The 25,483-nt window shown below is 36.1% G+C and overlaps 1 protein-coding gene across 5 annotated transcripts in view; it reads right to left on the bottom strand.

Annotated features, from left to right (window-relative positions):
• Nucleotides 1-312: 312 nt before the first annotated feature.
• GRM8 (glutamate metabotropic receptor 8) overlaps nucleotides 313-25,483 on the bottom strand; it is a 323,188-nt gene continuing 298,017 nt past the window's right edge. For 4 of the 5 annotated variants that reach the window (XM_048300929.1, XM_048300928.1, XM_048300931.1 and 1 more), the window contains 2 exons: nucleotides 5,875-6,121; nucleotides 313-871 (listed from right to left, as the gene is read on the bottom strand). In XM_048300929.1, coding sequence (XP_048156886.1) covers nucleotides 822-871; nucleotides 5,875-6,121 — 297 coding nt within the window. In that variant the 3' untranslated portion in view covers nucleotides 313-821. Of the gene's footprint in view, nucleotides 872-5,825; nucleotides 6,122-25,483 lie in introns of all 5 variants that reach the window. The other variant, XM_048300932.1, reaches the window with a different exon arrangement.

The raw sequence follows: 25,483 nt of genomic DNA on the forward strand, positions 1-25,483 counted from the left end.
GCACTTACTTTGAGGGTGAGAAGAGGGAAAAAATCCTTTCATTAGAAAATATAATCACAAAGCTTTGAACAGATAAATTCACACACTGCAGAGTACACACACACACGCATGCAGGCAGGCATGCACGTATGTACACACACAGGTGCACACATACACGCATACATACACACATGCTTAGAGTTTACACTGCATTCTTCTGATGCCATGATTATTATTTTATTTGTACACCCACCTTTACTGAACATTCTAAACAAACAATAGACAACAGTGTAAGGACTTTTCCTTAAAACTGCAACAAAACAAGTCTCAACATTTGCAAAACATTCCTTTATTATTAGAAATAAATTATTTTGTATAAAAATTAGCATGCGTTGACCATTGCATTTATTTTAGCATAACCCAGGACTTCAGTCAGCCGTCACAAGAAACAAACTCATCTTCTTTTACGAGTTGAACAATGTAGGACAGGAAAGGAAATTGTCACAATCACAAAAAAGTACTTACAAATATAACATCAGACATGATTTATTTCAACAGCATTTTTTTTTCACAAGCTAACATTTGTTTTCCTTTTGTGATTTGCTTCCTTTAGTGAGTGAACAGTTCAGAAGCTTGACACTCTGTCTCTATGTTATAAAACTGGACTTTTCCTTCCCCTGTCTCTTTTTGCCTTTTGCTCTTGTTTAATCCTTGTTCTTTAGGAGACTGACTATCGATTTGAATGTAGTCTACTGATATTTTCAAGACTGAATTCTGGTGGTGGTAAGGTCTATGTTTGCAAGATCCAGTCCTGCAGATCTTCCAGTGAATTTCATCCCTGCTCAGTTTGCCTGATTGCTGTAACTGACATAAGTTGTCTTGGTAGAGGAGGCTGTAAATCAAAAAAACCAAAAACAAACAACAAAAAAAACAAAGTTCAGGATTTTTAGACTCAAGAGAGGAGGAAAAAAACCCATATTTAGCATTTGAACTCAGACAGTGCCCTACTATATTTCCAAACAATATGGTCCATGTTCATGGAATAAAGAATGTTTAAGGATGTATATAAGCAGTGAGTAAACTGGATCCCAAGTTCTGGGTTCTTCATGACCACTTATTTTGTTTATGACTAGGGAAAGCAGAGGTCAATAGAAGGGAACAATGATGAGTGGTTTCAGCATACCCACAACAGAATTTCAACATCTGGTATTATTACGTCTGAATTCGATATAAACATTTTTTAGTTTAGAGATTGGATTTTTCTTTCTCTTCTACTCATTGAAGACAACTTTTCAGCTAGTGGTGGTTTGTCCATCTAGAAGGAGACTTATGCTCCTTGAAAGGAACAAAGCCTAACATAGGAAACACCTCTCCAAATTAGAGAAAAGGAGTAGATAGTCCCTACAGAACATATTATCTGGAGAAAATTATGCTCTCCTTATGTTGATGGCCAGCTGATCATATTTCCTTTTGATCAAAGCTGACACTCCTTGTTCAGAATGAGACAATATGCTGAGAGAATTAAACAGCTCTACTATTACAAAAGTGAACAACTATGAATCTTTTATGAAAGTTTGTTTCAGGTTCTAGCCCTCACATCTTTGCTATTAAAAAAATATAAAAAATATGCTATAAAAATATGACTCAAGTCATATCACTCAAGGTTAATGTAATGGTTGGAGGAGGGAAGTGGTGACATCCGGTCTCGTAGTTAGTTCTCTAATTTTAAATCAATTGGGTACATGGAAAATCAGACTGCTGAGGGACTGAATATCTTTTCTTCTCTATAACAAGGTCTATGTTACAATGCACAAAGAGGAATTTGACTTTCTAAATATGTTTTATATTCTGTCTGCTACAGATATGTTCTGCTTATGATAGTGAAGATTGCAGTTGGCAAGATGAAAATAACAAGATAGCAAAAATGTTGCCTGGTCTATAGATTCAAATTTTCTATTTCCATACCTTTCTTCAATCTCTTTCTTTTTTATATATAGTCTGGTGAGAACTGCTGAGATAGATAGGAAAAGCATTCTTCATGCTAACTCCTAAATTCAGCCCAACAATCTGATGATTTGTGAAGAACAGACTACAGAAACTGAGAAATGACAGTTTCTCTCCTCTGCATCAAAAATTAAACTAAATAAAGGATCACTAAAACTGATGCAAATTAATAGTGGTTAGTATAAATAATTAAGTTTACTTCTTGATTTTTTGTCATGTTTTAGATTTTCTGAGCAATTTGAATCTGATACTGCATTTGCCATTTTTTAAAGACACAACAGAACCAGACCAGTTTCATTCATCTATTACTGTAATCTTTTCCCCTAAGAATGTATATATAAGAATAAATAATCAAAAAAAGCTGAAAAACGTAATATTTCTTACTTTCATTTGCACAGGTAGCTCCAGCACCTCGTGTCTGGAAAAAGCTAATTCATGAAAGGACTGCTTTTGGCACACAAAGCAAGTCTTTCTCATAGTTGATTACAACATTTGAGCATCAACATGAAATAGCTTTATTTGCATGCATTGGGACACTTGAAGCAAATATAGCCTCATTTACATCTTTCAGATCTTTCAGATGGGATGTACTGCTCCTGTCTGAACTCCCTCATGCTCCCACAGCTGGATTTCTGAGAGGATTCTATTTTTTCTTTTGCCCTGCTAAGTTCCTGCACAAAATAATGCAGGATTGATGAAATGGCACCAAGTTCTTCAACTATAGAAGGATATTTTTCCTAGCTAATAAATAACAGATAAATGCACATCTGCAAACTCTGCACATTTCAGAACAAAAGGACAGAAAGATCAGAGCCATTTTTCTTCCCCTTTCCCTGAAAGTAGGGTCAGATATATGATCAGGTTAAGTGAGCTTACCACATTATCCTGTATGAGCTGAGTTCTGTGATAACTTTACATATGCATGTTTTTAGCCCACAGCAATGTAACACAATCAAATTTATCACAACTCAGTAATCTGAATAATGTGAGCATGTTTGCAAGAAGCTCAAAATACAAAAATAATAGTTACTACACCTCAGCTGATATAGAGTAATTTGTTAAATTGCTGTAACTTTGTTGGGTATCTGAGAATTAAACAGTTTTGATAGGATTAATCTAGAGCTGTCAACAAACAAAAATTATCTAGCTGAGTTCTGAGTGTTGTTACTTTAAAAAATGATAGCACAGGATTTTAATGTAGGCAGTAGTTTGAAATATATTAAAACTAATCTCATCTCCAAACAATGTTTGGGTCTTTTTACTTGATAAATATTGCATGTGTCTTTATAGTTATGTGGAATAAGTCTAGAGTTCATGTTTGGGGATCTGAAAACTTCAGCAGCTGGTGTCCTTCTCTTTAAGACTGTTAGCATTTCACAATAATAACATGAACCACATTTGGCAAGCCTAGATGACCAGAAAAAGTAACGGGCTTGGCTCAAAATATTTCTGGAAATGAACATTTTTTTACAGCTGCAGTCATTACTTTGCTGTTGGAATGAAACAAAAAGAAGAAAATAAAGAGAATTTAAAGCAATTTATAATTATTATTATGATCTGACCCATATTCATTTAATGTACTTGTCATTTCCTTCTGCAACCGCACCTGAACAGGTTTTTTCCTGTTTCCCAGAAGCAATTTGTTTTCCACTGAATGTGGACCTACTTCCACAAATAAACCCATGAACGCAGGCGTGTGGAAGACAACATAGAATAACGTGTTACATGGAACAGGGCAAACTAGATGGAGCAGAGCTGTCTCTGGGTGGGAAGTAAAAGGGATTACATGACTACCTCACCCTATTTCTCACCTAGTTATGAGCACTGCTGTCATTAGTAGTATTTGTGCTTGGTAAATGGGGGGCAACACTCACGGCCCACTTCTGGTACACTAGGAGTAGACTGATATTTTGCAGTCAGTTTCATATACTGTCACTGAAAAGAAAGATCTACCTCACATGGAGTCAGTGCAAGAAAAAATTTTGTGGTGTCAAGAAGTTGTTACTAGTGACCTAGTGAAAAGGACATATACTGCATTGTGCACTTATAATTCACAGGAACCTTCAAAAGTTTTGACAATAACTATTTCAGGGAAGAGAGAAACCCATCTTGAGGTCTAGAACTCAATTACATAGGGAGAGCTTTCTGGAGTTCAAATGACTTGACTGAATTTTTGCCTATGAAGCATTATGATGGATGAAAGCCTAGTCAGGATATACTCCTAGTGAGGTCAAAATTATATAGATGTGTTACTGTTAAAATCATGTTTAGAGCACAGTAAATAAGCATTACCCTGCATACAAACACTACTGGAGAAGCAGACTGGTTTCCAGTAGCATCTGTTTCTATGAATTATGCATAATCATAGCTTAAGGAATACCAAACACAGCATTTCTTAATTAGGTACAGTAGATAAACTGATCAGATACCCAAGACTTTATTAACACTCTTTCTCACCCTACTGTGAAAACCCTCCTTTATCCTCTCCTCAGAAGTTTGTCATTTTGCACACTCGGCAAAATCCACCTCTCTTTTCCTTCTCTTTTGGAGACTTGTGAAGACTTGCAAAATTATTGAGTCTTTCATATTTCTATTCTGTTATTCGATCCACAAAGAATTTCTATGCCTTTCTTGTTTGTCCTTTGTTACATGTCACAATCTGAAGCTGTATAAACCCATAGTTCACTCTAGCAGTTTTACACATTTTGAACGGTCATGAGTTTTTCCAGTGAAACAGTTTGTACTCAGTATCCTCCATGCATCAGCAACTATAGTATGGTAAACTTATGGGCTACTTTTAAATAGTCTTCAATCTTGCAAACTCTGATAGAGTTCAGTGGGGGTTGCATTTTTCAGAAATAAGTACAATATTTTAATGCAAACTTGGTACTGCCTCGTTTCAGTGTGCTTAAACAAAATAGTACTAATCACCCATCGCTATCATCAAAAAGTAATAAAAATTAAAAATAAACCATGCTGTTTGCAGTAAAATGACTGAGAAACTTAGCTGTTAGAGCTGCTGCCCATCTAATGTGACATCTAACTTCTCAATAGAAAACAATTCTCCATTGCTAAGCACTGGGGTAAGGTTAATGTCTCTGCTCGTATTTGATTATTATTGTTACTATGAAGTCCAGTTGATAAGATGATATGTTATGTGGTGGAATGGAAGCTGTAACCTCTGTTGTCTTCTATACCAGAGCAACTTAGAAGTGTAGCAAGATTCAAGAACTTTCCTGACATGGGAAAGAATTTTTTTCCCATTACAAACCTACGATATATCAGAACATGTAATGATTAAGCTTCATATGAATTATCACGATATTGTACCAAGATGAGTAAGACCACAACAAAAACCTGGATGGCAAGCGTTATTCTGGGAAGTGTTAGTCATGAGTTGTGATAAAAGAACAATCCAACAAATATTAAGGTAAAAAGATAAAAACCATTCTTTTCACTTCCTTATCTGACTTCAAAATAAAAACAATGTTAGCTGTTTTCATTATAGATTCTTTCAACAGCCTTTGAGTTTTGAATATACAATGATGACCATAAATACACCTCATGAACTGTCAGGACATACCACTGGCACAGCAATGTACAACACATCAAAATAGCACTAGCTAAAACAAATAATTTTTAAAAGATGTGGCTTTTCAAAATCTTCTTGTGCTTTTTTTTTTTTTCCTACTAGCCTCCTGCAAAAATCAATTTCTTGGAAACAACTCTAGACATTCCTGAATTCAGCAGTACATGTCTGACACATCTCTGGATTCATGCAGAACAAGCAACAAAAATAATTAGGTTTTTTATTAAAAGAAAGTGCATTCTTGTGAACGTACATCTATTAAGATGTGCTGCCACTCTTGACCAAGTCTACAGATGACTTACTGTTGGTTTCAAGACTTTCACAGAGTTCAGTCTTGACTTCGCCATTTGGTCTGTCATTTCCTTTTTGTGTCAGTTTGCTTTGCATTGTAGCAGCTGTCACTACAGCCTTGAAGCTCCGCTTCCGTTTTTGAACATTCTGCTCTGGATGAAAAATGATAATATAAACCTTGGGCATGTAGAGCATGCCCAGAGACACAGAAGCACTTAAACTCATGGAGATAGTAAGTGTTGTTGTCTGGATGTACATCTGGGGAAGGAAAGAAACAACAACATAAAAGTCATTGTTATATTGATTTAATATAAGAAGGAAAACAAAGAAATTATCTTAAAAGTACTATCTGGAAAGGGAACATACATCAAAAGGACCCTTGGCTTTGCTTGCTTTTAATTATAGCTAAGTATGGCTGTTTCCTGTTGGGTTTGTAACCTTAAGAGTAGGCAGTTGAAACAACCCAATATTCATGAAATTTCATTCTCATAAAAGTAACAAGGATGCTGCAGAAGACACATTTTTAGAAAAAAAACAGTATGCCTGGACAAGAAAATAGGAACAATAGAGATACCCTTGTGTCATCTATTTTAACAGACAGAAGCCTCTACACCAATATGCCACATGGTGATTCAACAGTGTGCAGCATGGCTCAACTGACAGTAGCATAATGAAGAATCTAATGAAATCTTTTATATAGTCTGTGAGTTTCAAGCTGGGAAAAAAAAGAGTTTTCCATAGTGGTGCTTGAATATTCCTGTGTGTTGGAGGATTGGTTTTTTGTTTGGTTTTTTTGTTTGTTTTCCATCCTACTTCTGAATTCTAATCACAATTCTCCATTGGCACACCATAAAGTTATTAATATGTCATGGTCCTAACTAAGAAATCAGAAAATTGTGGAACCATGAAATTACCTCACAGAAGACATCAGTTCCCCATAGATACAAAGGAAAAATCTGGCATTTCAGAGCAAGTCTGTCTATTTTTTGTTATCACCTACAAAAAGAAGGGAACTCTGGTCTTCCATAATACCATAAAAGAAAATTACAATGATCACTCCATAAGAACAGCAGACCGAAGTTTCTATTTGAAGTATTCAGCTAGTATATTAGCAATACCAATTGTAGTTCTGCTCAACATTTATTTTTTCTTAGGAAATTATTTTTTATTAGCCATATTATGAACAAAAAATTACTTTACAGTTCTGTGTTAAGTAGGAAATCTCTCAGTAATCCTTGCTATAATGAAAAAGATACTGAAGTAAAACATCCTCAGTGCCTTGGCAGACAATTCAGTGACATTATTGTCAGGCATGATTTTAAGCACTGGCCAACACCATCACATTAACCTGAAGATAAGGTGTTAAGTCTGTCTGCAATGTCAGCTTCAGATCATCATTTTTTATGAAGTGCCCTTGGGTGACTTGGCCCTTGGCAGAAAAGTAGAGATATAATAAACTGTTGTGCACTATTATAGTTGAACATTTTTAATGCCTTTCAGCCTACAAAGTTTTTCCATTAGATACTTTCTCCTTAGAGATCACAAATAAACTGTGCTCTCTCACTTAAAGCAATCTTAGGTAAGAAAAAAACACGGGTTCTCAACCGCCTAATAAAGTAACTGTATAAATGAACAGAAATACAAATACTATGCCAAATACTACATAAAAGGAAGGATAGTCCAATCTACTCTTCAAGAAAACACTAACAATTCTTCAAAATCTGTAAAGACTTCAACCGGCTTTCAGGGACAGCACCAGACTGAAAAGACAATCAGGACTGTCTTTCTGTTGTACTGAGGAAAGTTATAGGAGCAACACCTTCCTTCATTTCAATCATACATCAATTCAATACTTGAGGAAATAATATACTCTTTTCTCACACCAGTGAAATAATTCCATTCCTTTCAATCTCCAAAATGACAGTGGTGTGCCTGAAAGCAGAGCTATATTGTGCATGAACATTTCTAATGAAAACATTACATGGTCACATTAATAAACAGTTTTTTCCAGACTTCTGTGGAAGGACCTCTGTGCAGATGCATGTTCACATGCAGACAGCACCAACACATCTGTTTCTCCCTGAACCAAATTGACTGATCTCCAAACAAACTGGTACAGCAGTGGCTTTTAGGGTTAAGGATTGCTCTAAGTGGTGTTCAAAAGCAAAAGTATTTTGGTTCCTAAGGATGAATATATTTCCTAATGGGATTTTCAAAACTGAAATCATTGCAAGCAATAACATTTCAAAAACTGTATTGTGTATGAAAGTTCCATTAAACACAAAAATTCTTTTTGAAGCCTTAACATTTTTTAAAATCCAAGTCATAGCAGTTAAGTGCCTACCTAAGCCTCACCCATGCATTCTGTAACAATGCCTGGCATTTAAATATGTTTCGGAGTTTTTATTTCTTATCAACTACACAAGTTCTAAGACTTTCTCTCCTGGTTCAGTGTAAGAGTGGCATGATAAAAAGGATAAAGCTCTGAATCTTATAGGATAAAATACATGCATTAATTTAATAGTAACATTAACAAATCTATACATTATAGTAGATCTCAATGATCTTTTTTTGCAATAAGAGGTGCCACAGTGCCAAGATCTTATAAATACTAAAGAGGTTTCTCTTAGTATATCAACGTCAGCTTGAAGGTTTGCAATCAACTACTCTTCATAAGCGAAACAACTCTAAATCTCATCATACACTGAAATAATAAGAGCCCATGGATTTCAACACAGGTATTTTTCATTAGATATGTCATTACATCTAATCTATTTTCTGTGGATTTAATTAATGACCAGCACAACAGCCTATTTTGAAAAATCCAAATCACAGTTTCATGTTGCCGATTACAGTTCATATGCAATGGGGTTTATTTCTAATGATTGCTCTGTTTCTGAACCATCACTGTAATTATTGAAATATTAACAGTTTTCAAATTGTGAATATAGTCTTTAAAGGGCTTCAGACTCTGGAATCTTGTTTTTCTTGGATCACCCACACTACTTACTCTTTAATGAAGCCAATTAGAAAGAATGGCTTAAAGACACTTACGAGACCTTGAGAGAAAGGCTTTGAATATATATTAATGTACACATCGTGTGTGCGCGTACCTCAGTCTGACTTCATAGGGTAATGCAATTGCATACTCAGCTGGAGGCTGAGTTGTCCATGACAGTCTGAGTCTGATTCCTTTTCCTACTGTAATCATAGAATAGTTAGGGTTGGAAGTGACTTTTAAAGGTCCTCTAGTTCAGCCCCCCTGCAGTAAGCAGGGATATCTTCAACTAGATCAGGTTACTAAGAGCACCAGACAACCTGACCTTGAATGTTTCCAGGCATGGGGCATGTACCACATCTCTGGTTAAACTGTTCCAGTGCTTCACCACCCTCACCATAAAAAAATCCTTAATACTAGTCTGAATTAACCCTCTTTTAGTTTAAAACCATTACCCCTTGTCCTATTGAAACAAGCTCTACTACTTTTTTAAGTGGTGATTTGCAGGCTGAGAGTCTGTTCACAGGACAGGAATGTCTCTTGCATTTAATTTTTCCTGTCTTTGGAATCCCCATTCTTGCAGCCTGATGAAGCCCAAGTCTAGCAAACAGGATACCACACACTTGGCTTGACTTTTGTCTGACTCTTACCTTGTTTTATTCCTGACAAGGGGACAATGATGTTTTATGGCTGTGCATTCTGGGTACTTTTATTATTCTGGGAACATAACTACCTGTAACTTTTACAGAATTAGCTGCTCTAAAAATCAAGGAGCAACAAAAGTAGTTCAGTTTAATAAGATATGAGGTCTGAATAATTTTTCATGTGTTTCACAGTGGTAGCTCACTCAAAGTTAGAGGAGAATAAAGGTCCCTTTTTTACTATGATTCACAGTTACACAGAAATGAATTTCAGCACTCCTCACACTAAAATCCCTTCTGAACTACAAACTTTTTGTCCAATAATGCCTTTCATAAATGTAACAAAGACTGCTATATCTATTCTCCTTGTTCTTGACAGTCAGAGGATATGTCAGAAAACGAAAATCATGGTAGCACAAGAAAAAAAACCCTTTAAACTACAGGAAAAACTTGAGGTCTAAATAACTTTCTGTCTCCATCCTTCACCTCAGCCCCACCCCAGAACTGATACAAGACTTCTTATGCACAATTTTAACCTCCACAATCGACAAAAGATTCCTCACAATAGATAGTCTCTCATATGAAAGATTTAGATCCCCACTCAGACACATGATCTCTCTATCCCACAGGTGACCTGGACCCTTTCCTCATCAGAAGGATCCTACAAGTTTGGTAATACAGCCTTCAGATTATCCTAACTCAGCAGCTAAAATACATAATGGCCATTGATTCTAGGACTATGTATCTCATATCTTTCTACTTTGAAACTTAAAATATTACATAGGAAAGACTGGGCCAATGAAACACACTATTTTAGTAAAGCCAGATACTCTGATGAGTTCTTGAGTTTGAAAGTACTTAAACTGAATTGCCTTCTTGGTAACCTGAAAAATTTCTATGCATCAAAGCAAGTGTGTGCACTGAATTGTCCCAGTGCAGGCAGCTGAATGACTGCCTCTCAGCTAGGCTTTCTTGCTTGGAAATAAAATATCCCCCAAGTCCCCTGTAGTGTCTCATCAGTTTGGTGCTTGCTGAGGCTTAGTTCAACACAAAGCAACTACTTTCACTAAGGGAAAAAAATCGTGGTAATGTCACAACCTTGTCCAGATTGCTTCCTTGTTTTGAGTCCTCCCCTATTTTTACATGTAAGATAATAGTCAGGGTCTCTCCAGAATTGTTGATTTGCTCATGCTATTTATTTTTCTCTTCTCAGTTTTAATAAGTCAAATACAGTCAAACAGACTCCTACCCAGTCTGTTCCCTAATCTGGTTTTAATAGTATATCCTGGAAAGGCGGAACATATGGCTATTGTGATGCCTTGAGTAAATTGAATCTGTTTACCACTTTGGCACAAGTTCTCTAATTCCTGTTAGTTGTAAGAACACAGATGAAAAAGTCCAGCAGTGAGTGAAGTGCTAAACCACAGAGGGAAGTCTTGGTACATCTCAGACTATGAGTGTGCCTAGCATAGATTCAACTCAGCTACTTGCAGTCCAAAGAGAAGTGGATGCTTGAAGAGACACAGCTGGTCTAATGACTTTCAATGGCTAATTCTATACAATTTGCCCTTTAGAGGCCTCTTTCTCCACAGGATAGAGCAATAGCCTTAGTATCAAACACTGGAGTTTGAACCGTCCTGCTGAGACAGATAAATACAGGCACTCTTGAATATGTCCCACATCGCTGGTAACAGAGCAGAAGATTGAATTATGATTTAATTTTTCCTTTATCCTTGTTATCAAATTCTTTATATCTCTTATGTGAATCTTCTCAGCTGCTTCAGCCACTTCCATATTTTAAGGCCAGAACCGCAGCAAGCTTCGTTTCCCAATAGTTTTACTTGATCTCATTCCCTCCTTCCACTCTTTCCTTCATTCTCAGCTGCTAGAAGCCTTTACCAGATCACTTCTGTCCAGGAGATAAACGATACATCATAAAATGAAGATACATATCACCTATCTACAGGCATCCCTCATATTGGAAAAGACAGCAAAATGTGCCTTCTTTCTTTGTGGTGGAGACAACATGAGTCTTTTTATTCCCAGGAAAACACTGAAAGCATTCATAGCCGTCTTCCCTGTGCTGCAGAACGTAGAAGGTTTAGGAAAAAGACAGTCCTTTTCTTCTTTTAAAGTAATGAACATGCCATACACTACAATTACTTTTGTGTGTGCTGCTGCTTGCTGAAGAGTTGACTGGCTGACAAAAATTGTTTCACAGTCATGTTCACAAATTAGAAAGAAACACCATGCAATGGATTCCACACCAAAGCAACGAGAAAAATACTAGATACAGGTAAATAGATATGAAATACATTTGAAACCAGGAGAATGTAAACAGGGAGGTAACAATGCTGGCAAGGTGCCAATAACTGACCAAAGGATTCATGCTTCTCTGCAGAACCCCATAAGCTGACACCTATAGGTTTTTATTGCTTTCAGTGCAAAACACACTTTTCTATCTTGACCTGTGGGAAGAAAATTTTTTGAAGGAAAACAGCTACAAGTCAGTCATTGTTTAGCTCATATAACAAGCTTATTTTCCAGGTATAAGACAAACCTCACTGTATGAGTCTTCTTCAAACATTTGTTCAGTTAGAAAACGTGGGAAGCTACATTACTTATATATTTTTTAGCCTTTTAAAAACATTCCTTACCAAACTAGCAATTAAAACGAGGCTTAAAGAAGAAATGTGAAAGCCTTCTCACAAACATGAAAGTACAACATTCATTAGATTATTATCTCAAGAAGTAAATGTAGGCTATGATTCTTCACACAGCACAAGAAAACAAGTGCTGAAAAAGCACATAATCTTTATTTTTATTCTTAAATTTCTGTTGCTTCCAGAAAGTTATGAGAAAGGAAAGCTCTAATAACAGATTTCAAATTAAATGTGTTCCACATTTAAAAAGTATGAACTTCTATTAAAGCTTGGATGTGAGAGGAGCTATAAAAGCTTGGAGGAGTCTTAGCGGAACATGTATATAAGTGCATTTCAGAAACTGAATTATGGTGACTAGTTCAATTCAGATTTTTCACTTAACTGTAATTTTGACCTTACCTGCAATATTTATAAGTATTCCCTTTCTACCCATAAATTATTTTATTCAAAGAAAGGAATTGCCTTACTAGGTCTTTTTTTATCATTGTATTTATTATTTTAAGGTAAATAGATACAGAGAACTTAGAGATGAGAACTGCAAAGTTTGCATTGCATAGCCTTCCTTCCAAAGTTTTATTTCACCTCAGGTCTAAAGCTAACCTTAGTTCACCCAAACATTTCCCAGTGATTTCTCAATACCTGATTTTAGCACAAAACTACACTAGGACAGTTTTGTCCCAAACAAAGGGGAGGGGAGAGGAGGGAAGGGTTCAAGGAGATTTTATTGTGGCCTTTCAGTATATAAAAGTGGGGAGGTTGGGGGGGAGTGGGTAAGAGAGACAGAGAGAGACTTTTTACCAAGGCCTGTAGTGACAGGACAAGGGAAATAGTATTACCCTGAAAGAAGGTAGATTTAGACTGAAGATAAGGAAGAAATTTTTTGCAGTGAGGGTGAGACACTGGCACAGGTTGCCCAGAGAAGTTGTAACTGTCCAAGTTAACTGTGTTCCAAGACCAGGCTGGATGGGGGGGCCCTGAGCAACCTGGCCTAGTGAAATATCTCCTTGCCCATGGCAGGGGGGTTGGAACTAGATGATCTTTAAAGGTGCCTTCCAACCCAAACTTTTCTATGATTCCATGATTCATAGCAACATGGCACTTTCTTAACATGGCAGACAATAATGTCAGTTGTCATTTCTGTTGGCAAATGTAATCTCTTATCAAAACATTCTAGAAAACCAGATTTTTTTATTGGTTTAATTCCTTGTTTTTCCTTCTCTTCCCTTTGCTTGTTTCAATATGCCAGTTTCAGATGCTTTAGCTCCTCCAAAACTGCTAATTTCAAAAAGCATTCTGTTGATGTGCAACCCCTGTAGACAGTTTTACAGATAACATCACACAACATTGGCGTCAGAAATTATGTTGGTTTTTGGTAAAAGTTGGAGAAGATTAGACAAACAAGTGTTGTATTATCAAACATTCTACTCATTGGAAATAAGCAACATTATTGAAGGGAAAGAAATGTTCAGCTTTACTTCATCTGCAACATTTACTGCATTTTATACTAAACTAGTAATAAACTAAAGTCTGATTCTTCACTGTGTTCCATCCTCAGGATATACATATCATGGAAAATCCTAAGTACTGCCTTGCAGACTTTCAAAGTAATTTAAAATATCAGTATGTAAATTGATTTTTTTTCCTCTCCTAAAGTCTCATAATATAATTAATTTTTTCTTCTCCTGTATCACACTATCATATAGCTAGCATATACCACAGCACAAAATTTATTGCAGTATTATGGTTTTTAAAGTCCATGTGAGTCATGCCTTTCATCAACCTTACTACAAATAGAGCCACAGTTTTCAGTAATTGACCAAAGACTAATTTCTATTATGTCTCTTGTAATGTGCATGTCAGTCCTGATAGTCAGGAATACTGAGCTCCAAAAGGTCAAATAGAAATTTAACACTAATTTTTTGTACAGATAAGCTCAAATACCTCCAAATACAAGTAAAAAAAAAAAAAAAAACCACCATAAAAACATATTGGAAAAAGACTGTGCTGCATGGAAAAACTGAGGAATGAGATTAATTAAATTAATTCTTATTTATACATTAATTGAATCTTCAACATAATGTACAAGTAGGATTTTTATGGTATGTTGTGTTACATTTATGATCTTATTGACAAAATGTTAAGCAAAGAATTTGTTTGTCTAATTAAAATCTTAACAGCCTACTCAAAATCATAACAAATATTATTATTAATCCAGTTACAATTATCCTAGCTTTTACTTTTCAAATTATTATTACAGGAAAATCTCATTAATAATGCAGCTAAATCTGTATATACATAAACTTTTGAGTATCAATCCCTTTTCTCCAGTGATACACACCCAGTCCCTGCTCCTCTGGTTCCTAAGGCCAACAGATTCAGCCTTCCGCAAGATAAATAGAAGGAAGAGAAAATTGTGTTAAAAAGCCAGTATCCCAAGTCCTTGATGTTGATGTCTGGTATTCCTTCCTCCTTAGCTTTGGGTCAGGCTGAGGTTGTTTTTACACATTTTCTAACACTGTGCCCTTATTTCCTCTTTTTTAAAAATGAGATCTCCTCTAAATTATCTCCACCAATTAACTGCTTATTGATTGAAATTAAGTCCCAGTTACTTTGTTACTGAGTCGTTTTACAGGTTTGTTAGATCTTTACCATGTACAGTATTCAGAGACCTAAGCTGAAACAAGTTTGGCAGGACTCCCCACTGCTGGACAATTGTTACCACAGCCATCACAAGCTCAAGATATTAAAAAAAATATATTCCAAAAGCCCATATTGACAGGCCAATATAAAGCCTGCAGCCTTTTTCTATTAACAACACACCCCCCCATACATATTTATTGAGCAACAGCTGGGTACTCTATAAAGGCTTATTTCCAACTTTATTTGATAAAAAATACTCCTTTATTATAAGATTTCCAAAGAGCCTTCAAATTACTTTCATATTACTTTCAAATACAGCAAAATTAAAATTCTCTTTTGTCAAATACATTCTAACTTGCACAACCTATCTAGATGAGATACAGTATCATTTAGAGGACAATTTCACTTTTGCACTTTTATCACTTTCACAAAACTTTATTTTCTATAAGTGGTTTATTATTAATTAGGTCTTCAGGTATCTACTTTGAATGCAGATTGAATTTACCCTAAAGCTAAAAAACTAGCAAATGTGGCAGGTGGACTATTTAAAATAAATTCATGTCAATTCAAACATTTTCAATTACAGTCCCTTTGAAAACATGGGAGCTGCATTTCAGAACACTTTACACGCAAGGACCCAGTTGACAAGCCCAAAATTGTCACTTTCATATGCATAATTGACTAGAGATGAAAAAGGGAAAGCAAGACTGCCTTATAGTGAACTAAGGAAAGATGTTGCCAATAAAAATTAAAATATATGGTCTGAATTTAATTCAAATACCAGGATTAAAATAAGAACAAAATGTTCTGCTATAACACAAAGGCCATTGATGTTGACTGATACATTCTTACAATTAGAATGTATCACTGAGTAGAAATTTTTTCTTGTCCAGGTTTGAATTACATCGAGTATTAAAATTCTGTTTTTTTAAAATTAGGAATGCTTACTGAAGATCTATTACCTATGCTCATAATGCATAGAAAAAGGTTAACCCTAAGTGCTGGTTTATTAGACTATTAACTACATTTAGTTTCTTTTTTTCTGAAGTCTTTTAAATATGCATAACACCTGAGCTAAAGAGATAACTGTGGTCTAGAAACACTGTAAAATGGCCTCTAACTCTGTAATAATTAACTTGGTACTAGGTTTCATTTTAAAATGTGTTTGCTTATTATTATGCTGCTTATGTGTTGCACACATTGCTTAAGTGTCAGGGTTTAAATACCTGATAGAGACAAAAATTAAGTGAAGTACACTTGCTCAGAAGATAATTTTATTTAGCATCTTCAAGTGGGGCATAATTAAGTTACTCTGTCATACAAAATGATGGAGGCTTAAATAAGTAACAGCTGGTTACCCCAATGGCTGTACAACTGAAGGGCAGCCTTTGGCAGGAAAAGCTGTACAAACACAATCAATACATTATGCTAATGGGAACAATGTAATGAGCAAGGAAGCAGCTAAAACAGAATGACAAAAAGAAAAACAAACAATCAAACATGTCCCTGCAGCCCTTAGCAAGCGTTTCAATTGCAATTTGTGAACAGAAATCTTACAACGGCTGTACTCAAGTACTAGTCTTATCTAGAAATGTTTGCTGTGTTCATTCCTTATGTCAGAATAAATTTAATGGCAACCAGATGAATCAGCTGATGGCTGCTTCAATGAATTTACACCGTATTACTCCAAGTGGTGAACTGATCAAAACTTATAAACTAATAAAAATATTTTTTCATTAATTTTATCTCTGATATTTTAGCAAAAATAAATTAACTAAACTGCAGTATAAACTAGAGTTAAAAATCTGCACATTATAAAGCTATTTCCTCTCTGTTGCTACTAATCTCTAAAGGTCTCACTTGAGTGTTTACTTGCCTTGGTGTCATTCTGATTTATTTTGTCCCATAATTGATTGTGACATGTCCCCATTACAGATCTTCTGTTAGATTTACTCACTGCAGAAGACCATTGTGAATTCTCTAATTCACTCTGGAACAGGAAAAAACACCCACTAACCTGAACTGGATTTTAGAAGCAGACACCAGGTTCCTAGCTTCAGTGCAGAGGGTAGGTATGTTGCACGCTAAACATGATACGTTCTGTGCTACAACTAACCCACAGCCCTTTCAAAGTCCAGTTTGAAAAGTGGAAAAGCAAAAGACTTTCAAAATAAGTGTTTTCAAATAAGACTTTTGACTGAACCTATGTTGCACGCTAAACATGATATGTTCTGTGCTACTCTGAGAAGCTTTAAATTTCCTCTTTGTTTACCTGGAGGATTCTTAAGGCAAAGCAGGATTCTATTGACTCACACAGAAATGTGCAATATGATCCTAGAGGACCACCTCTGTGCTATCTCAGGAGAGGATCTCTGGAGAACAACAAGGTAGAGCAGTGATGACATATATGCCTTCCCCCTCCACCCTCTGCCTTGCCCATGCACACCATCCTTCTAACTTTTACCTTCTTTTTGCTATTTGTATGTTCAGGATTAATTGAATATAGGTTTTCTGGGTTTGGTTTTTTGGGGTTTTTTTGGTGGTTTTTTTTTGTTTTGTTTTTTGGTTTGTTGTTGTTGTTGTTGTTTTTTTTCAACTTAACTGCAACCTTCTCTGGTGAGGTTTCAATTAGTTTATCCCAGATAATAAAACAGTGAATACAGTGTAGTTTTACACTGTTATTATGTTATTATTGTTTATCTATTTGAACCCTCAGCAGCTACAATGTCAGTTACCTATCACAACAGGTAATACTGAATTTTTTCTAGATTCAGCATTAGAATATCTCTGATGTCACCATCCAACATTTGCTTTTCCTCTGACATTCCTACCTGTCAAGAATATTAATCCTGAAATAAAAACCCTAACATTTTAACTTTTCTGGGAGCAATGCCAGAAGATAGAAACTTACGTCTATAAGGTATGCAGCAGGAAAGGTGTATAAATTGCACAGCAGAGCCAACAACAAGGTGGGCTTGTGACTGATTCAGAGCTGACTGTAGTATACCTTGGCTGTAGTATACTCAGGGACAATTATGAGTGACCAAAACATTCATGTTACTCTCACAAATGCAGTTAATTATACAGGGTGAATGTGGCACACTGGGATGTTCAGGCATCCATCTGTTCTTGCTATGTTAACACCGTATAGAGAAGATAAGCCAGTGCATTTTCCTTTAGAGATGTGAAATGCTTCCTGTACTGTCACTGTTATCATCTGCCACAAGACTAGGAGAGATTTGTTGTCAGCCTGAAAAGATATTGTCTACAAGGGCAGAGCAGACCTAGATTCAAGCAGAACGTGAAGTACAGCTACCAAGAGATTTCAGTTTCCAGCTGTTCAAATTTGAACTCTAAACTTGGGAATATGTCAGCCTGAGCCATGAGAAGCTGATGTAAAATCTTAGCTTTTTAACAGATGCAATACTCTTTGATCTTATATGATGGTGTCAGCATTATTGCTGAGAGGAAAATGGCTCTTCCCTTGTGTGGTATTCTCAGTGCTAAAAAGAGGTTTTGTACCAGATCGAGACCTGTTTTTTCCTGAAGCTGAAAATCCATAAAAACTTACAAAACTTCAAACCAGTTTAATTGAATCATTTGATTGCATTCTTTCCAAAAAGAATTTTTTTCATTTATAAGTAGTTAGTTCAGGGTGGAAGGGACCTCAGGTCTCTAGTCCAACATTCTCCTCAAATGACCCCTCCAGGGTCAGCTGTGCAGACAGACCTGGTGTCTCAGGTCTTTTTCCAGCCAGGTCTTTCAAACCCCCAAGGATGAAGAGAGACTGCACCACCTCTCTGGGAAACCTCTTGAACTTCACTGCCGTTGGAGGAAAAACATTTTTCCTTTTAGCCAGACTAAATTACTTTTGTTTCAATTTACGTCCACGGATTCCTGCTCACCTACCATCCCCACTGTGAAGAGACTTGCTCCATTCTCTCCGTGACCAAGATATAGGCACAAGGGGCTGCTATTCAGTCTGTCCAGAGCTGTCTCTGCTCCAGGCTGAACAAGCCCAGCTTAATCAGTCTCTCCTCACAGAGCAAGCACTCCAGTCACCAACAGTCAGGATGGTCCTTGTGCTGAACTTGCTCTAGTCAACTGCTGTGTGTCTTGGGAGGTACTGGGAGGTCAGTATTTCAGACATCTCCTAATGAGAACCAGGTAGAGAGGGATAATCCTTTCCTTCAATTTACCTATCTGCTTCTGTTAACAGAGCCCAGGAGGCTGATGGCCTTGTTTGTGACCACGGCTCTGTTAACTCATGCTCAGTTTGATGTCTGTGAGGCTTTTGTGACCTTTTCTACAGAATTTCTTCCCAGTCTGTCAATTTTCACCCTGTACCATTGCAAGGTCTCTAGCTTTCCATGCGCCAAACTTAGCATCATGCCTTGTTAATTTTATGTGGTTTCCTGTTGGTTTGTTCTTCCATCCAGTCTGTGTCCTTGTATGACAACCCTTTCCTTTAGCAATCATTTATACCCCAATTTGTTACCATCAACTGTTTGGTTGTTGGTAAAGATGTTAATCAGGTCCCAGAACAGACCTCTTGTGGCCTTCAAGTAGAGTATGACATAGATCCATGACTCTCTGATCCCTTTCATCCAAACTGACTCTTACCTATCTGATGCACACCCACCAAGACTATAACATCCTAAACTTAGGCACCAAAATATTGCAGAACACAATATTTGTCAAAAGTCTTGCTAAAATCAAGGTAAACAGCATCCCCACCTTTCCCCTCATCCACAAACACAGATGTCCCATTGAAGAAGGCAGTCAGGTTGGATTGGTATGTTGACTTGTTGACTATTTCCAGAAACTTTCTTCTCCTCCATGTGACCAGAAATATGTTCCAACAGGGCTTGCTCAATGATTTTTCCAGGGACCAAAGTGAGACAAATTGACTTGCTTATATACCCAAATTTTTTTAGCTTAGTTTTAGTGTTCTTAAAATCAAGAACTACCTAGTTACTTATCTGAAAATGGGGAAAGAAAAGGTGCCACCACAAAGCAGATTATGGTAGTAGTTGTAATTAAGAGGTGCTACTTCACAAGTCATAAAGTAGTAGTAATAATAATTAAGACATGTTGCTGAATTATCTGCAATAAAAAATTGAGTGGTGTTACTGAACAACCCAATGACTTTATTAATACTTTTCTTTCTTTATTTCTGCGGTATGTGCTTGGCATTTTGACCTTCCTTGTTCTGTCTTCTTGAACAAATAAAGAAGACCGAGATAAGGACCATATTTTAATTTACTATAATTAGATTCAATTTGCTAACTATGGATATTTAAGTAACCTAAATAATAAATTTCTCAATAACAAATTAGTATTCAAAGTGAGACAATGAAATATGGTGAAACTTGTGTAAAGCACATGGGATTCTGATTAGTTCAACTAATAATCTGTATTTTTATGGTATATCTTACCTGAATACTATACATAAATTAGGGGTTTCTAGTCCTCAAAGCATTTTATAAATGTTACTTATTAATATAAAGTATTTTCTTCACTATTGCATATCCATTGCTCAAAGCCAACTCAGAATTCAACAGATTGTATGTTTTAAGATGTTGCCAATGTTTTAAACAGAAAATCCCTTTGGTTTATATTCCTATATATTCAGATTGTTTTTGCACAGCTGCTGTAATGATTAAATAGGACATTCCATCTCTGGAGGAAAACCAACTCCATTAAGTGAAAGAACTAAAAGGTAGTTTTCCTTTGTCTTCCTTAAAATAAATTTTAACAGGCAGTTCTGTTTTTTTCTACTTTTAAACTGTAATTAATATGTCACTGTATAGCAAAATTACAAAGAGCAGTTGCATGCAAAATGGAACATGACCATGCAATTGCCAGTCACTAGAGAGTGGTTTTCTATCATTAAAGAAAAATAGAACCATCACTAGATTTGTTAGTTATGGTTGCAATGTGTCTAAATACAGGGACCAACACTCTTTTTTCTTTTAAACTAATGAGATTATCAATTTGCTTTACTTTCAGTGAACCTGATTCAGTGGGTTGGAATACAGCCTGCAGCCTACAAAATGGTGGCCAGACAAAAGGGCCAACTTTGTCGGTTCCCTTAACTGCTTTCTTGGACTGTTCAGATTTTAATACTTTACCTTGCCAGTTCACTCATTTTTCAATGTAAAATTTAATGCTTGTCTAAACTAAAAAGCTTCTGCCACAAGCCAGTCTGCTGGGGCTATGCTGTCAAATCCCCTCAACATGTGCCAAATAGAGATACGCTCCTGCCAGCACAGTTACATCACCTCACTGAATGACAGATGCAAAACTAACATTAGCTTTCCTCTTTTGGCATAACCACACATTGGGATTTTGCCAGTGTAACTATATTAGTCAGGTTTGGTATGTGAGTGTGGGTTGGTTAACTTTATTTTCTGCTCTCCACATTTGTTGGCAATTCTTTGTAGACATGGCCTAAGAATGCTACTATTAATGATCAAAATGGCAGCTGACAACAACTTCCATCTATAAGGTATTTAACTTACTAAAATATCCTGGAAGCTTAAAAAAAGTACTCTTAAGGACCACAGACTTCTGTTTGATTTGATTAAAAACAAACAGCTCACTGGAAAGGTTTCTATTAGCTGTTTGATGAGAAATGCCATGGTCTTTATCTGAAGATTTTCCTATATTGGACTACTCACAGACTCTCCTGCAGTGGAAGGATAATATCCCATAATATCTTGTCAGGTGTAGTTCACACCACAGCTTGTTTCTCTCTTTTTTAGCTGTCAGTTTAGGAACTCCACTTCTACATAAAAGTTGGCTGAAACAGGGTGCAAAGATTTTTTTTTTTTTTTTTTTTAATTTGTGGTGGAGATAAGATAACTAGGGCTTGTCATATGTAAACTCTAAATATTTTTGATATATAACTGCATACACTGTCCATACATTATTCTGCCTGGCAGAACCTCACCAGTCCCTCACAGATTTTACTGTATTTCCTTCAATCATTGATATAAACCTGGAGAACCAACTAGCTGTTACTGTTATTTTATCAATGGTTAGTAAATCTGACCTGTATTTCAGGCATCTACAATATTCATTTTCCAAAAGGAATGAAGTTGGTTTTTTTATGCTTTGGAAATCACCGTGTATAGCAAACAAAGAATAAACATGGTGCAATAAGATGTATGTAGTTATTTTTATTCATTGTTTAGCTCTATAACTGTATAAATAATCTGGCCTGGAGTAGGAACAGTCCAGTTAAATTTAGCACACCACTGTTTTTATGCAATAGTAGTTTGTGTAAATTGTGTTTGCGACAGACTATTATAGTACTAGGCAATATTTTGTATGGAAGTAACAGATGAACCCATGACAACTCTAACTAAAATATATCTTTGCTAATAAGCCCACCATATTCCATCTATTGAGCTTCACTAAGAGGTAAAATAATTTACTAAATATCTATGAAAAGGAAATCCGTGTTATTTGCCAGCTACACAAATCCTCACAGCCACAACATGATCCTAGCCACTGTCTCCCTCATGAGCCTTTAAGAATGAACCCTTAGCTCAGGACACTTACTTTGTCTCCCTGTGTCCCACCTTGTAACTTCTTTTGCTTTTATCTCTGAAGGCATTTTTATATTGTTATTATCTGACAGGTTGCCTGCATCACTGACATAGTATCCTGCCTTCACTGGCTTTCCTGATTGGATGGCCTAATTTTTGCCAACAGTAGCACTAAATGAAATCATTATTAATGCCCTGAGACTGTTCAGGTGAAGGCTAAGAGTACTTTAGAATGAAGGATATAATAGGAGACAGGAAGTATGGGAACACTTAGAAGATTAAAAATAATTTCCTTTCCTTCCCCACAGCCTCCCCACCCACCCCTGCAACAACAATTTTTTGCTTCTTTTGGGCTGTAAATAGGAACTCTAGAGTTTATATTAGCTGTGTTTCTACCTTTGAAAGGTAAAAAGAAGAGCAAAATCTAAATCAGATACAATACTTATCAAATTTTGCAGACCCTTCCTCTTGTCATTTTCTTACCAATCAGTTGCTATTTCTGCCACCATTTTCAACCTCCCTTTGCCAGTGTTGTTCACTCTAATCACTGGCAGCCCCTGGCTTTTACTCTTTGAATATTTCCAAGGAATGTTTAAAGGTTAATCAAAAGTGTCCATGAGCATTTGCCCTCAGGTGGTGAGCTCTTGTACCACAATATTGAGGAAGGAGGTGGTAGACAATTGCTCTCTTCACAAGTAATTTTTCTATTGCTCATACATACACAACCCTTCTTTTATTCAATGTTGTGTTGCAGACATTTTGCATTAATCCACTTTTTTTATCCACATTACTCATAATTGTCCTCCACTTCCACGAAAATACAAAATCTACAAAAAAGCAGGAATGCTAAAGAGGGGCTGAAACCCCGTTTAGCGTCCATATGTATGCTCCAAGCAAAACTACATTTTTGAAGTTGTAACAGAAATGCAAGAAAATAGGGAGGATGCTTACTGAATCACAAGTCAAATTGTATAAACGGAACCATAAATATATTATTCCACTGTTTACTCAGCTCTAAACCTGACACTTAACAAGAAACGTTTAGCCACATGAGACAGGAAATTGAATCTTCTCACTTATCCACATTCACGCTCTGTCTCTTGCATTTGATTTGTGCCAGATTAACAGAAGAGAGTGAGTGATGAGGCTAAATTGTTCCTCCCTGTGCAGAGGGAATGCAGAGATCTCCCAACAGCAAGTGGCTTTCCTCACCATATGTGCTTTTTCATCTTGGCCCAATAGGGCAGGAAAATGAATTTGAGGATTTTTAACACAACACATTATGTAAGCTTTAGCTGCAGTGCTTTGCTCCATTTTTGCTTTCAGTGGCTTATTCACACACATTTCACAGAGAGTGGCTAAGCTCAAAAGTTGAAAAAGATCTAACAGTGTGGCAAGATCTATGGAATTCAAATTAAATTTTTTACGTGAGGGTGAAATTCAGGTTAGCACTTTACACATAATTGTGATGTAGCTCAGTAAGCAGGGCTCTGTTTTTGTAGACATGCAGCATACTTAGTCATCAGTTCCCAAGTAGTCCAAAATCAGCCTACAAAATGGGAGAATTTCATGCACTTGCTGAAGAGTTGAAACCAGAAAAAAAACAGTTCAGGGAGTCTTATGCAAACCAGCTGACAATGCCATTGTGAGGACCTAGTCAGTGACAGACTATTCTATTTGAAAGACTGCATCTCCACATGAACATCACCCTATGCAACATTTTTCAGCCAATTAGTGGATTCTTTAGCAAGCATTCTGTCTGTGAATGTTTACAACACATGAACCAGACAATTCTGCATTTTTTTTTTAATGATAGACTATCTTGTTGCAATCTCAATTATCCAACACATGACCTGCCCTAATTTCAGCATTTCACATGCATCATTTAAATCTGTTTCTTTAAATGCTGAATGTTCATGTCAACACTTGTTTGCACCACATTGCATGGTGGACAATTTTGATTGAAGCACAAATGAAGTCATGGTCATCCTTGTTTCTTGACTTCATCATGTTGATTGTTGATGATCCCCATTACAAGGGTATATATAGTATTGATACCAAAAGAGATGAGATGAGGAAATGGCTGTAGTTTTGCTGCCAGTTGTGAAGTTAATGCAGCTCAACCAATGCCCTTAAAACTACATGATGTCCACTTGCCTTCTAGAAAAAAAATGGAGCACTGGTCAGACACCATGATGCATTTTACCTTTGTATCCTGATCCAGGACAAATCAACTTGCAATAGCAGATGCTGAAGCCTGTAAATCTTACCTCTGAATTTCTGAGGAAACACTAAGCTCCTTGCTACCATTTTTACAACTGTGTAAAGAAAGTTCCTGAGAACAGAAGAGATCTAACAGAATCCATAGTTTTAAATATTTTCTATGGGTATTCTTACATTAATATATCTCTGTACCACTTAATTCTTAAAAAGCTAAATGTATTTTGTAAGTGGACCAAAAGAGCTTTCTTTCATATTTTATCAACACAATTTATAAAGCAATTGAATGTTTGAAAAAGTCTATGTTCCTAAGCTATGGATGGACTTGATTCAGACAATTCATTTCTTCATAATAGATTTAGGGCTTTCTTCCAAAATTTAGATCATATTATATCAGGTGATCTTTATTACTTATAAACAGGCCCATGAAACAAAAACAAAAGTACAAAAGCTGTTTTCAGAGTGAAGGAACTTACACATTATATTTTTGGGTTTATGTTTTAGGCTAGTAATAAATAATCCTACAAACAATGCTTCCTCCCCCAAATAAATAATCCATCTATGTCTACTCATATCTTCACTTCTATTCAAAAAGAGATAGTAAAATTCAGACAAACAGAAGTACAAAGTAAGGCTTAACTAGCTACATATGCCTACATAACTGCTAAGCTAACTACATATACCCCTTTAATTAGGGATTCTAAAGTTATATATGACGATTCTGAAATTTATTATCTGTAATTCTAGGAAAGACTAAAGATTTTGATGGCACTGATTACATGACTGGAGTGTGAATATAAAAGTTTTTACTTGCACCAATTAACTGAACATTGAAATCAATTTAAATAAAGCAATAAAGACAAAGTGTACCTCAGAACATTCTGAATCTCAAAGTTTCAACA

Source organism: Corvus hawaiiensis, chromosome 4 (genome assembly GCF_020740725.1).
Source record: "Corvus hawaiiensis isolate bCorHaw1 chromosome 4, bCorHaw1.pri.cur, whole genome shotgun sequence".
Classification (NCBI taxonomy): Eukaryota; Metazoa; Chordata; class Aves; order Passeriformes; family Corvidae; genus Corvus; species Corvus hawaiiensis.